This window comes from Sarcophilus harrisii, chromosome 2, assembly GCF_902635505.1.
Source record: "Sarcophilus harrisii chromosome 2, mSarHar1.11, whole genome shotgun sequence".
NCBI classification, from domain to species: Eukaryota; Metazoa; Chordata; class Mammalia; order Dasyuromorphia; family Dasyuridae; genus Sarcophilus; species Sarcophilus harrisii.
In genome coordinates, this window is record NC_045427.1 from 88,547,281 (window position 1) to 88,561,202 (window position 13,922).

The 13,922-nt window shown below is 35.4% G+C and overlaps 2 protein-coding genes across 3 annotated transcripts in view; one reads left to right on the forward strand and one right to left on the reverse strand.

Moving 5' to 3' along the window:
• Positions 1-7,869, forward strand: part of MSH6 (mutS homolog 6) — a 34,481-nt gene extending 26,612 nt beyond the window's left edge. Inside the window, exons 4-10 of the mRNA XM_031950447.1 lie at positions 192-2,727; positions 4,718-4,992; positions 5,723-5,840; positions 6,249-6,338; positions 6,415-6,569; positions 6,680-6,879; positions 7,010-7,869. Of these exons, the coding sequence (XP_031806307.1) occupies positions 192-2,727; positions 4,718-4,992; positions 5,723-5,840; positions 6,249-6,338; positions 6,415-6,569; positions 6,680-6,879; positions 7,010-7,091 (3,456 nt within the window). The 3' untranslated portion in view covers positions 7,092-7,869. The remainder of the gene's footprint in view (positions 1-191; positions 2,728-4,717; positions 4,993-5,722; positions 5,841-6,248; positions 6,339-6,414; positions 6,570-6,679; positions 6,880-7,009) is intronic.
• FBXO11 (F-box protein 11) overlaps positions 7,242-13,922 on the reverse strand; it is a 116,681-nt gene continuing 110,000 nt past the window's right edge. For both annotated transcript variants that reach the window (XM_031950448.1, XM_031950449.1), the window contains exons 15-23: positions 12,979-13,101; positions 12,800-12,885; positions 12,247-12,323; positions 12,019-12,162; positions 10,394-10,504; positions 9,816-9,923; positions 9,155-9,263; positions 8,541-8,639; positions 7,242-8,451 (exon numbers count right to left, since the gene is read on the reverse strand). In XM_031950448.1, coding sequence (XP_031806308.1) covers positions 8,322-8,451; positions 8,541-8,639; positions 9,155-9,263; positions 9,816-9,923; positions 10,394-10,504; positions 12,019-12,162; positions 12,247-12,323; positions 12,800-12,885; positions 12,979-13,101 — 987 coding nt within the window. In that variant the 3' untranslated portion in view covers positions 7,242-8,321. The remainder of the gene's footprint in view (positions 8,452-8,540; positions 8,640-9,154; positions 9,264-9,815; positions 9,924-10,393; positions 10,505-12,018; positions 12,163-12,246; positions 12,324-12,799; positions 12,886-12,978; positions 13,102-13,922) is intronic.

Here is a 13,922-nt window from a genome sequence, read left to right on the forward strand (position 1 = left end):
ATTTTAAGGCATTTTGATATCTGTAGAAACATTGAAAATGGACTTGGGTGGGGGGGGAGGTGTTCTTTATAGTGGTTATTTGTTGTATCCCACTTTAATACCTTTAAAATATATGTGTGTGTTGCACACACATTTTTTTTTTTAATGTACTAAAATTTATTTTGTTTTTAATAGTCTTTTCTTTCTGACAGGTGGCTCTAGCTTCTGCATCAGATAATAGTGGAGAGGATCTAGAAAGTGAAGAGGAAGTGAGACCCAAGAGGCAGATGGCTAAGCGTAGCACAGCCCGGAACAAAAAAATGAGAGTTGTTTCAGACTCGGAGAGTGACATTGGTGGCTCTGATGTAGAATTTAAGCCAGATACCAAGGAGGAAGGGAGCAGTGATGAAGCAAGCAGTGGAATGGGTGAAAGTGATAGTGACATGGACAGTCCTGTCAAAGCTGCCCCAAAACGGAAGAGAGGAACTGCTGTCAACAGCTCCCTCAAGAGGAAAAGCTTGGGAGGTTGTACTTCTAATGTACCCAAACGAGTAGTAGGAGTTTCTTCAGAAACTAAGAACACTTTGAATGCTTTCTCTGCTCCACAGAACTTTGAGGCCCAAGCCCAAGTCAGTGGAGGTGGTGATGGGAGCTGTGGCTCTACTCAGTGGTACCATGAAACACTAGAATGGTTAAAGGAGGGAAAGAGGAAAGATGCATGCAGGAGGCGTCCAGATCATCCTGATTATGACCCAAACACTGTTCATGTTCCTGAGGATTTCCTTAATACCTGTACTCCAGGAATGAGAAGGTGGTGGCAAATCAAGTCTCAGAACTTTGACCTAGTAATCTTCTATAAAGTAGGGAAGTTCTATGAACTATACCACATGGATGCAATCATTGGGGTCAATGAGCTGGGGCTAGTGTTTATGAAAGGCAATTGGGCCCATTCAGGCTTCCCAGAAATTGCATTTGGTAGATACTCTGATTCCCTGGTTCAGAAGGGTTACAAAGTTGCTCGAGTTGAGCAGACAGAGACTCCTGAAATGATGGAAGCTCGCTGTCGAAAGTTGACTCATATATCCAGATTTGATAGAGTGGTGCGGAGAGAAATATGCAGAATTATTACCAAGGGAACACAGACTTATAGTGTGCTGGATGGTGAACCTTCTGAAAGCAACAATAAGTATTTGCTATGTGTTAAAGAAAAAGAGGAGGAAGCTTCTGGTCACATGCGTTTATATGGTGTTTGCTTTATCGACACCTCCGTGGGCAAGTTTTATATGGGTCAATTTTCAGATGACCGTCATTGCTCCCGATTTAGGACTCTGGTGGCACATTATACTCCTGCACAAATACTGTTTGAGAAAGGAAATCTCTCTGCTGAAACAAGGAAGGTTCTGAAGGTGTCTCTATCTTCTTCCATTCAAGAAAGTCTGACTCCAGGCTCTCAGTTTTGGGATGCAGCCAAAACCTTGAGAACACTCCTTGAAGAAGGATACTTTAAAGAAAAGCTAAATGTGGCTGATGGGGTAGTATTACCCCCTGTGCTTAAAAGCATGACATCAGAGTCTGACTCCATTGGCTTAACACCTAATGAGAAGAGTGAACTGGCATTGTCTGCTTTGGGTGGTTGTGTCTTCTACCTCAAAAAATGCCTTATCGATTATGAGCTTTTGTCTATGGCCAACTTTGAAGAATACATTCCTGTTGATGCTGATATGGTAAAAGCTGTAAAGCCTGGTGCCATCTTTGGTAAGAGAGATTGTCGAATGGTACTAGATGCTGTGACCCTCAGCAACCTGGAGATTCTCCAGAATGCAGTAAATGGCTCCACTGAAGGGACGCTGTTAGAGAGGATTGATAGTTGCTGTACTCCCTTTGGGAAGCGGCTCCTAAAACAGTGGCTTTGTGCTCCACTTTGTAACCCATCCTCAATCAATGACCGTTTAGATGCAATGGAAGATCTCATGGCTGTGCCTGACAAGATTAGTGAAGTAGTTGACCTTCTGAAGAAGCTTCCAGACCTTGAGAGACTGTTGAACAAGATTCATAGTGTTGGCTCTCCACTAAAGAGTCAGAAGCACCCAGACAGCAGAGCCATAATGTATGAAGAAACCACTTACAGCAAAAAAAAGATTGTTGATTTCTTGTCTGCTCTGGAAGGATTCAAAGTGATGTGCAAGATTGTTGGAATTATGGAAGAAGTAGTAGGTAATTTCAAGTCTAAAATCCTTAAGCAAGTTATTACACTCCGGACTCAAAATTCGGGGGGTCGTTTCCCTGAGTTGACCACAGAATTGAATCGATGGGATACAGCCTTTGACCATGAAAAAGCTCGAAAGACTGGAATTATTACTCCTAAAACAGGATTTGATTCTGATTATGACCAAGCATTGGTTGATATTAAGGACAATGAGCAGAGCCTTTTAGACTATTTAGAGAAACAGCGTAAACGGATTGGCTGCAGGTCCATAGTCTATTGGGGTGTTGGCAAAAATCGTTACCAATTGGAAATTCCAGAAAGTTTCACATTGCATGATTTGCCAGGGGAATATGAACTAAAGTCCACCAAGAAGGGCTGTAAACGATACTGGACAAAGGACATTGAGAAGAAGCTTGCTGATTTGATGAATGCTGAAGAGCGGAGAGATGTATCACTGAAGGATTGTATGAGGAGACTCTTCTTTAATTTTGATAAAAATTACAGGGACTGGCAGACTGCTGTGGAGTGCATTGCAGTGTTCGGTAAGACTGGTAAATTATCCTTTTTTGGGGCCTGGGGAAATATTATCTTCTAAGTTAATACTTGTGATGCTATTAGTCAGCAAGCAATTATTAAGTGCCTATTATGTACCACCTACTGTGCTAATCACTTTGGATATAAAAAAGGCAAAAGACAGCTGCTTTGAGGGGCTCCCAATCTATTGTTGACACAATCAATTGCTGCAAAGAGTAAGATTGTCACATCAATAATATACTTAATTAGCATTAGTTTTAGACAGTTGCTTTTTACCTATCATTTAAGTTTCACAGACACTAATGATAGATCTTGTAATATATATAGCAGTCCTCTCTAGATAGAGGAAATATTCCACCTCTGATAGTTGTATGAAGTATCATGGAGAGTTTGTTACCAAACTAAATTGAGCACTTGATACACAATCAGAAGGCAGCTTCTCTTACAGGTCTTTTCTATTTCATAGGGCTGATGACCCATATTTCTCCAGATCCTTTGAATTTAAGAAATCAGGGAATTTTTAGTGAGCAATCATTTAATTCATTTTTTTTTTTTTTGTTTTCCTGTTACTATTTTTCTCTCAACAGATGAGGGTATAGTGAAAAGACTATTACAGTCAAAAAACTTGGCTTTTAGATCTAGTTCTGTCTTAATGACATAATACCTTGGATTGTTAAGCCTCCACTTAGTTGATCATTAAACTTGTAACTCTAGATCCCTATTATCGTGTATAATTAATGTTATCATAAAGATGCTTATTTGTATAAATTTGTGGTTTATTTTTTACCTTTTTTATACTTGTCTCAATCTTGAGAAATTGAATTTGTTTGGCTGGATTTGGGACTGCTTATGTCTATATTTGATACTGCTATCATAAGGTTAGGAACTTTTCCAATTTATTTCTCTTTGTAAAAACTTTTTCTTTTTTAATGTCCAAACCTACCTATTATTTTATCTGTATAGGAAAATATTTGATATACATGGACAACTAATAATTTTAAGGCAGAGATGTCAAACATATGACTTGTTGATTACTTGTGTCCTTCAGCACTCTAAAGTGCAGCTCAAACCAGATTAAAATATAATGAGGAAATATTTAACTAAATATTAATAGAACATATGTGATTTTTGAAGAAAGTATGCAGCTGCAGCCCACAGTATACACTACTCGAGGCCTGTTTCTTAAGAGATTAAAGCTCAAAAGGAGGACTGGAATTGAACCAGACACTAAAGCCTCTTTAGCCTTCTAAATGCTAATTAACATTTTTCTTTTAAAAATTCTTCTCCAATCTTCTGACTTTAAATATTTTTTAAAATTAAAATGTTACTTCTTAATAACTCCCCTTTTTATTGTAGCAGACACTGCCAATAAACTGACAATGCATGTCTCATTCTATACCTCTAGTCCACCAAGGCAAGGCATGTTTCACCAATACCTCAGTTCTTTACAAAGTAATTGTTAAAGATTTTCCTCTTTATTCAGCCTATCTCGTCATAACCTAATGCATTTATTCTTTTTTTAAAATATTTCATTTCCTTATGAGAAGTAATAATTTTGTCAAATAAATAAGTATTTCTTGGCTTTTCTTCTATGAAATAGTGATTATTTTCGGTAAGGGAGGGGGTATTGAAATGACCTCTGCACTCCTTAGTAGTCTTCTGTGATTCAGTGCGATTTCCCTCAAATTTTTTGAATGATCCAGGCTTCTGATCTTCGGTAAGGCTTGTTAATGGGAGCTGTTGGGTTCAAGGAATATTCCTCCCTATTTAAAATTATATTCTTGGATGATATATAAAATTGTCAGTTGTGAGCTTTCAGAAGTATTTCTATTAATACAAAATATTAAACTAATGAAAACTTTTTTCAAGTGATGGGATAGTTAGATTTAGATTGTCTCTGCTAGCTTTAAGTTTCTGATGAACAAATTTATTAAGGAAACTCTTGTCTAATTGGAGCTGTTGCTTTTACCTTTTTTTTTTTTTCCCCTTTTTAAATAGATGTCTTACTATGCTTGGCCAACTATAGTCGAGGTGGTGAAGGTCCCATGTGTCGTCCAGTAATCCTAGTACCAGACGAGGAGACTCGACCCTTTTTAAAGCTTAAAGGATCCCGACATCCATGTGTTACAAATAACTTTTTTGGTGATGATTTTATTCCTAATGACATTATGATAGGCTGTAAGGAAGAAGATTCGGAAGATAGTACCTGGGATGCTTATTGTGTGCTGGTTACTGGACCAAATATGGGGGGCAAATCAACCCTCATGAGACAGGTAATTAATCAGGCCCTAAGTATTCTTTCAGGGCAGCTAGCTGACAGTGAATAGAACCCCTTGGACCTTAACTCAGGAAGACCAGGATTCAAATCTGGCCTCAGACTAATACTACTTATGTGACTTTGGGCAAGTCAATTAACACTTGTTTGCCTCAGAAATGATCTGGAGAAAGAAATGGCAAACCATTCTATTGTCTTCCAAGAGAAACTCCAAATGGGTCTTGAGAGTCGGGCATGACAGAAAGGATTAACAATTTTTTCAGGGTCATTAAAATATTCTGGGATCCCTCATGTACTTCTCCTGTTTTTAAAAGTAGTCTGTAAACATTGAATATATTAAAAAGCAAATTGGCTTTACATTTTAATTATTAACCCACAATATTTCCAATTAAATCTTTAGGTGTTTTGAGCATTTTTTCCAGTTTTTACTGTGCCTTATACCTTAAAATATGGGTATAGAGGATGGTCATTAAGAAAACTTTTTTTTGGACATATGCAAGAGAATGTGAATCACATATTCTTTGAGAAGGTGCTGGGTAAAAACAAAGTTCAGTTTTTGGGAAAAGGAAGCATTATATTGGAACAAAGAATTTTAACTTAATTACCTATATGACTTCAGGCAAATCATTTTTTAATTAGATGATCTAGAAAGTTCCATGATGTTCAGTTAAATGTTTTTTCTTGGTTTTTAATGACATGGGGGGGGGGGGTGTTTTTAATGTTCACAGGCTGGTCTTTTGCTTATAATGGCTCAGATGGGCTGTTATGTTCCTGCTGAAGTTTGTAGTTTCACACCAGTTGATAGAGTGTTCACTAGATTAGGTGCTTCAGACAGAATAATGTCAGGTAAGTTAGTCTGTCTTGTTTAGCTGTAAATTTTGTTTTACATTTTGGCTACCTAAAATCTTAGAGGCAGTCCATTAAATTGGTCTGTTTTATTATTTCATACACACATATACATAATTGTATAGTTATTGTATAAATATGTTTTAAAACTCTGGTGAAGGAAAAGAACTTAAATGCAAATAGATTGTAGTCCTACATAAGGAATCTCATTAACTTGGTATATGCCAAAGTACAATCAATGAGTTGCTCAGCAAAGTAGTACTACAAAATGATTATTGGAAGTCAAGTAAAAGGCTGGACTTCTTAAAGCTAGGGGATGGGGGGAGAGATTTTGTCTTTCATGCAATATTTTCAGTGTAAGAATTTGGACTTGACCATTCATTCATTGTTCATATTTTTGCATGTCAGGTGAAAGTACCTTTTTTGTTGAAATGAATGAGACTGCCAGCATACTACAGCATGCAACAGAACATTCCTTGGTGCTCATGGATGAACTAGGTAAAATTCTAAGATTTAATTGGAGAGGGGAGACTTAAGAAAAAGAGTAGTTTGTGATCCTTCTTAATTTTTGTAGGTAGAGGCACTGCAACTTTTGATGGTACAGCTATAGCAAATGCAGTTGTTAAAGAACTTGCCGAGACCATAAAGTGTCGTACTTTATTTTCTACACACTACCATTCATTAGTAGAGGATTACTCCCAAAATGTTGCTGTGTGCCTAGGACACATGGTATGTAACTGTTGCTCAAAAGGGGATTTACAGTTTGGGGAACAGCTTTGGTACCTCCACCTCCATAAATACAGATAATCAAGTCATGAAAAATGTCATCCTAATTTTAGGCATGCATGGTTGAAAATGAATGTGAAGACCCAAGCCAGGAAACCATTACCTTCCTCTATAAATTTACTAAAGGTGCTTGTCCTAAAAGCTATGGCTTCAATGCAGCAAGGCTTGCCTGTCTTCCTGAAGAGATTATTCAGAAAGGCCATAGGAAAGCAAAAGAATTTGAGAAGATGACCCAATCATTGAGACTATTTCGGTAGGTTAATCATATATTATATTACCCAGCATCTTCTCATATATAAGAATTTGGACAAGATAATAGTGGGGAAAGCAAAGCAGAAACAAAGAAGAAAATCTAACCAACTTTTTTGTCTCTTTCTTTTTAGGGAAGTTTGTTTGGCTCTTGAAAATTCAGCTGCAGATGTCCAGGCTATTCACAAGTTGTTGACTTTGATCAAGGAAATATAAAAGCTTCAGCAATTTCTGACAAAGGTGGTTAAAATTCAGACAACATTATGATCTAATAAACTTTATTTTTTAAAAATGACCATTTTTTCCATTTTCTTTCCTAGGAAATTAAACCCTTTTAATTCTTACCTACCCTCTACATAATGGTTATTGAATACTTCACAATATATTAAGTCTAGATGTTATGGTACATGCATATACTTTCAGGCTGTTTGATTACCCACTGTCACCAATACACATAAATGGGGGAAGGGGAAGCTATGAAACTGTATAGGGCTGTATAATATACTTGTCTCAGCTTCATTAGAGCAGGAAATTGTTTTAATTTCCAGCAGTTATATCTAGACTGTTCAAAAAAAAACTATGAACAGATTAAAATACAGGACTGTTTTGAGGAGACTTTCTAAAGTGTACTTTAAAACATAGTAGGCTTTACCTTTCACAAAATTAGTTACAAGAATACTTTGTTTTACAGTGCATCCCTTCCTAGGAAGTCTCATTAAAACACTCACTTTTTCTAGGGGTGATTTGATTCCTGCTGGGACAGGGAAGGGAAGGAAATAATAGTCTAACTTTCTTAAAGGATACCAGAAACATTGCTGGATATAATTTAAGATTAGTGTTTTCTCTTTCATAGAAAGAACGTACATACTGGGACATGAGTACAGTTACAGCAAGTCTAGGTGTGCTAACAAAATGGGACACATTCAAGTACAATTTTGCTTGAAATTAAAAACAAACTACATGAGATTAAAGCATTAAAATCATATCTCAATCTGAATACATGTTAAAAAAAATCAAAAATGCAGAAGTGCTAGCTCACATTTTTTTTTTTTTTTTACCATATTACAAAAGCAATTGGTACCCATGTCCATAAAAGCAGCAACAATGCTGCCTGTCTACTTAATAGTACTACTGCAAAGTGGACTGCTTTCAATGCTAGTTGTAAAAACACCAGCTTTACAGAAGTTGTTATCTGTACAAAATTGCAGCTTATTTTCTTCACTTCTGTCCCTTCAAAAAGTCTTTACACAGTAATGCTAAAACACCCAGTTCTGTGATCCTGAGTCAATATATTGCCACTTTCTTTTTGGTAGGTTGAGCTTCATAGTGTCAACACCATATACATCCATTTTACAGTCTCTTCCTGTAGAAATGGGCAAGTATCTTCCTCCAAAAGTTTTTAATAGTTTTAAGTCAGAATGGCAGAACTCTCCTTGGAGAAGGAATTCAATTGTGCTGCAATGTATTAGATTCTATAGGTGGAGCAGAGTCATATAGTGTATCTGTATCATGTGTAGGCTCGCCAGCTAAAGTACAGGGGTTAGACAGTGTTCCAGCACCACAGTCACAGAAAAACCTAGAAAATGACAAAAGCCAATATATTAATAAACATATATGAAAAAAGGTCCTAATTAAATAATAGTGTTAACAAACAGACTTACATACCTATCATGTCTAATAAATTCTACATCGTGTCCTTGATGGCACTTCTTAATGCAGTTCACACATATGGCATTACGATCTGTGGTGTTACAAGTATGGCATCTAAAAAAGCATTAAATACAAACTAGTTATGGATACAGACAAATTCACTTTTTATGACTGAATTATCTGATCGATTGGCTCTAATGAACTGAAGGACTAAATGGCATATTTAGTTTCTAGAATGCCTCACCCACCTAAGTAGGTACTCTTCTGCCTGATTTCAGACTAAATTTTTAATCAGAAAATGGTGTAGTAGAAAGATAATACTGTCTTATTCCCAGCACACAAGAATCAAAGCCTAATCTATAGTAAACTCTGCACACTACAAAAAGAGTTGGAACATTGATAAGAACTAGCTTGGGGGCCTGACTTGATCTAAGTCCAGAACCAGATCAGACCTGATCATACTTCCACTTGAAATGAACAAGAACATTTTCCTAATCCAGCTGGAGGGGGGACCATTGTTGAAGCTAGGACCCACCCCCCTGAAGGTTTAGGACAAAAGAGAGGGACCCAAGTCTAGGAAATTAAAAATTGCCTTGCTTCTAAAACCCACAAATTTGTTAATTTAATACCTGTAGAAGTCATGCATGGGATAGCTGGTATAGCTTGATATTTTATATAAGCATTGGCCTCTACTAACAGCCTTTTCTATGGCATCTTGGTTGTTCATTATTTTATTATCTGCAATAAAAGAAAGATATTCAAAGTTTTTTACAAGTAGATTAAGCAAGTTAAAACAAGTAACTTTAAATTTCCACTAAGTCCTATCATGCTGCTTTTTGGTATCCTGAAAGGAAATCCCACTAATAGTTTTCAGCAAAATGCCACCTAATAAGGTCTTTTCTGCTGTCTTCCCTTTTTGTCTTTCCCTTGAAATTATTTTATTTGTGTGTGTGTGTATGTATGTATGTATGTATGTGTATGTATGTATATATATATAAAATTTGGATCTCAGTGCTGGTGATAGATGTTTGTCTGAGAAAATGCTCATTTATTACCGTATCAATTGAAGAGTGCTGAAGTTTGTTTACATCGGCACTTAAAAGATTGCAATCCCTACACAGTACAGTAATTATAATCTGTTGAAGGGAATATTCACCTTCAATAACATTACAAAGCTGATTATGGAGGATAAAAAGTATACTTCCCTCAAAAATGCTTCAGGGTCAGGGTAAACTTGCTAAGGAAACTACTTTTGGTACTCTAAAGTGAATAAAAAAGATTCCAACATACCTTTCATCGTTACATTAACGCCAGATGCTAGAAATAAGCCTCCAAACCGGTTGTTAAAAATTTGATTGCCTTCTAGTGTTGCAGTTGCATGATTTGTAATTTCAATACCTGAAGAAATTAAAAAGTGTTTACATGAGTTACATGAATGATCTTAGTAAAAATAATAGTGCTTAAAAGATTGGGGCAAAGAAACTCGACTACTGTTTGTGCACACTTGAGGGAAGTATCTGCTGAATACAAAAAATAAAATGCATTCATTTTTACAACATGTCATCTATGGTGATAAGCTATACAATAAGGGATGACTGAAAAATGACAGCATTCACTGAGCAAACTGAATGGTGAAGAGAAAAAAGTAGTCCAAAAGGTAAATGAGATTAACAGCTAAGATTATATATTAATCAGACAAAAGCCAATTTTAAAAAACCATTTAATAAAACTTTGTGCTTACCAAAGCATTAGTTTGTGGTATATACCCTTAAATTAAAAGGTCAAGCCTCAAAGGTTAAAGACTAGAACTACAAAAGAAAAACTACAAACTACAAGAACTATGGTTTTGCAATTTTATGAATACAAACCTGCAGCAAATCCATCAAATATTCTGTTTTTCCTTAAGACTGGATGACTATTGGTGCTGATGAGTACACCAGCTTGAGCATTTCTGAAAATATCATTCTCTTCAAGGAGACCTACAATAAAACCCCCAGATATTTGTTAATACAAACTTGGACAAACAATCAAGAGGTTTAAAAACTAGGGAAATCTACAATGAGAGAGAGATGGATAATTTTCAAGTGAGATGCTCCCAAGATAACCAAAGAATTTATCCAGGATATACGGGAAATGTACATAGAAGATAATGTGAAAAAATTGGGATTTTTGTCAATAGTAGTACTGACATCGAGATAAATGCCTGGACTGAACTTCTTTTAGGATTTAATAAAAAATACATACATGTATACATAGAATTCAAACATATTAGAAATTATAAGGGATCATTTAGCATAATGCTTTGTAAGCTGAGAGAATTGTGAGACAGCATATTATAGATGAACAAGATATACTTACTAGTTTCAAAGACAAAGGCTAGTGCAATTTACTAACCCCCCTACCCCAGGTAACAATAGCATTAGTCAACAAAGAAATTGAACGCCTGCATTGATGAAGACAGATTCTATACTAGTAGTTCCCTCCACCAATGAATGATCTTAAAGGCAAAACCCACGTATGAGATTGGGAAGTTGTGGGCTGCAATTATTTGATTAAAAAAAAAAAAAAAAGCTAGCTAGCCTACCTCATTATTACTGGAAGAATCAGCCATGGTCTTATTAGCATCATATTCACAACTACAGTAAATGGACATGAAAACAATACCTTAATGCAAAAATTCTGTACATTTACAGACCAGGTAAAGTCATGTGGTTTTGGTAATTCATTAAAATTTATCAAACTGTCTATGAGGAATAAATTAAATTTTGGTATTGTAAGACAGGTCAAATTTTCAGGGACAAAGACCTACTAAATAACATTCTGAAAAGATCTGGAAATAAGCAATTCCACTGAAATGTTTCATGACACAAACTTGATCCGATGGATTTATGATTTTATTTCATTCAAAAATCACTGTTAAGCTGCATACACTACCACCAGTAGTCTCCCCAGGTCTTTCCCTTCAACAAGCTCACATTCTATTAAGAGGATCGAATATAGATACAGAAAAGTAAACAAAAAATAAAGCTGGATAGAGGGTTAGGGAACCCTGAGCTTAAGAGGCACAGGGCTGTGCAAAGGCAGATCAGGAAGATGGAATGTTGTACACTAGCAATATCAGTCAGGACAGTTGGTTAGAATTGGTACATGGTTAGACACTATACCAATGTGCAATCTGCTTTGGAGGTATACTAGAGCCAAACTGAGGGTTTTAAAAAGCCAAACAAAGAGTTTTTATTTATTTGATTTATCTGTATTTATTTGATCTTGCGAGGTGAGAAGAAGCTTCTGATTAAGGAAGATCAAATTGTGTGGAGGAAAGAATGGAAAAGGGAGTGATTGGAGTCAAGGAGATCAATTATTAAGTTATTGCCACCATGATCCGAGCAAGAAATGATAAAGGCCTGAACTAGAGTGCCCCTTCCACAAATATAGTTCATAATCAGACAATTCAGATAAATATAAAAGGATAATGAACATTTTAAATGAATACCTCGGCCTCCATTAAATATACAGATGCCTCCATCTCTTCCATCATGTATTTTATTTCTTCTTAGTGTAGGATTACTATCTGTCTTAATCCAGACCCCAGCCATTGCATTATCAAAAATTTCATTATCTTCTATACAGCCTAGACCTAGAAAAACAAACATTGAAATTATGCTATTGAGGCAGTGTTACAATATATTCACCCTGAGAAAAGAAAAGTGACTTTACTTACCAGAATTATAAACTAGAATTCCACCATTCTGGCCTCCCCAGATCTTATTGCGCCTAATTTTAGGGTTGCTTCCAGTTCTATGGATAAAATAAAAAATACCACGTAAGTATTCTTTTTGATTACTGATATGGTGGTAGAATTTTATCAGACATTTATTGTATTATTGTACTTTACAACAGACAGATTGAGATCTATGAATTCTTGATAATGAACTCTTAAAAACTATACATAAATCCCCTACAAATATATACTTGGATAATGAAATAATATCCTGGAGAGGTAAGAAAGCTTTAAAGAATGGTCTGCCGAAATTATAACTTTTCTCTATTTTTAATACACTGGGGAAAACTTAATCCTTTTTTCCAGTCTTTCAATATTTAGTACTAAAGCATAAAGATGACAGCAACTAGTTTTTCTGTCACCTTTTATACATGGCATAAATTAGTGAAGACTCTAGATAAAAAAGACAAAAGACAACTATACTGCCAGAATATCTAAGTTTTTATTCCATTCTCTCCCAAAAAACCCCCAAAAAAGTTTTTTATTTTTTTACCTTATTTGAACTCCTGAGTACATATGATTGTAGATGTCATTGTCCTCTAGCACTCCATGTCCATTGTCATAAAAGTAAACACCAACCTAATATTAAAAAAGGAAAATGTTATGTCAAAGAAACAAAAATACTTAAACCAAAATATTTCCCATCTAATATGCTGGAAAAAAAAATCCCACCTGCTTGCCACTGTGTATTCTATTTCTCCTCAACACTGGAGTACTTCCTGTTGTCACCCAAACTCCAGCCAGAGTATTACTGTAAACTTCATTTTCTTCTATTACACCTTGTCCCTTTTCGTGCTAAAAAAATAAAAAAGTCATTTACGTTAAATCCCATCCAGATATGTCATTGTTTAGGAGATTTAAAAAACATGGATTTTTATCTTGGCAGAGAAACAAAGATCACACTATTCATCATTGCTTTTGTGTCATCTATCTGAATTCAACATACTCATGATGACATTTTATTGTCAATGAAGTTTTTGTGCTTTCAAACCTTGAATTACTATTACTATTATTAATTTTTGGGGGGGATAATTAGGATTAAGTGACTTGCCCAGGGAAGTATAAATAGTAGTACATATAGTTTATACTGTATATATAGCTAGGAAGTGTCTGAGGTAAGATTTTAATTCAGGTTCTCCAGGAATTAGTCTTGAATTTTACCTCAGCAGTGGAACTTCTGCTTTTGCTATGACAGAATTTTCATTTTTATCAAAGAATGCTCATGTTTAGCAGAATACTTAAAATTAGTCACATCTTAATATCAATTCGTCACTCTTCTGAAATCTCTATGTCTATTATAAGTTCTTTAAGGAAAGATGCTGTCTCATTCATTTTTGATTGCCTTGAAAGTTTCTCAAAAACATTAAGCATTCATGTGTTGGTTAAAATAATAGATGATTTTGGAGTTAAACATATAAAACAAACTGTTAAAAGTCAAACATTTTTTGACTAGTATTTGCTCAATTATATTTGAACATCAAAACTGGATTTAGTATTTCCTTTCTGGGACAAAAGAAAACAAAGGTAGAATCAGATAAAAGAATAATATTAAGAAAGTTATCTGGCTTATCTCAAACTTCTATGTATATAACCAGCTGCTCCATAATATCTAATAA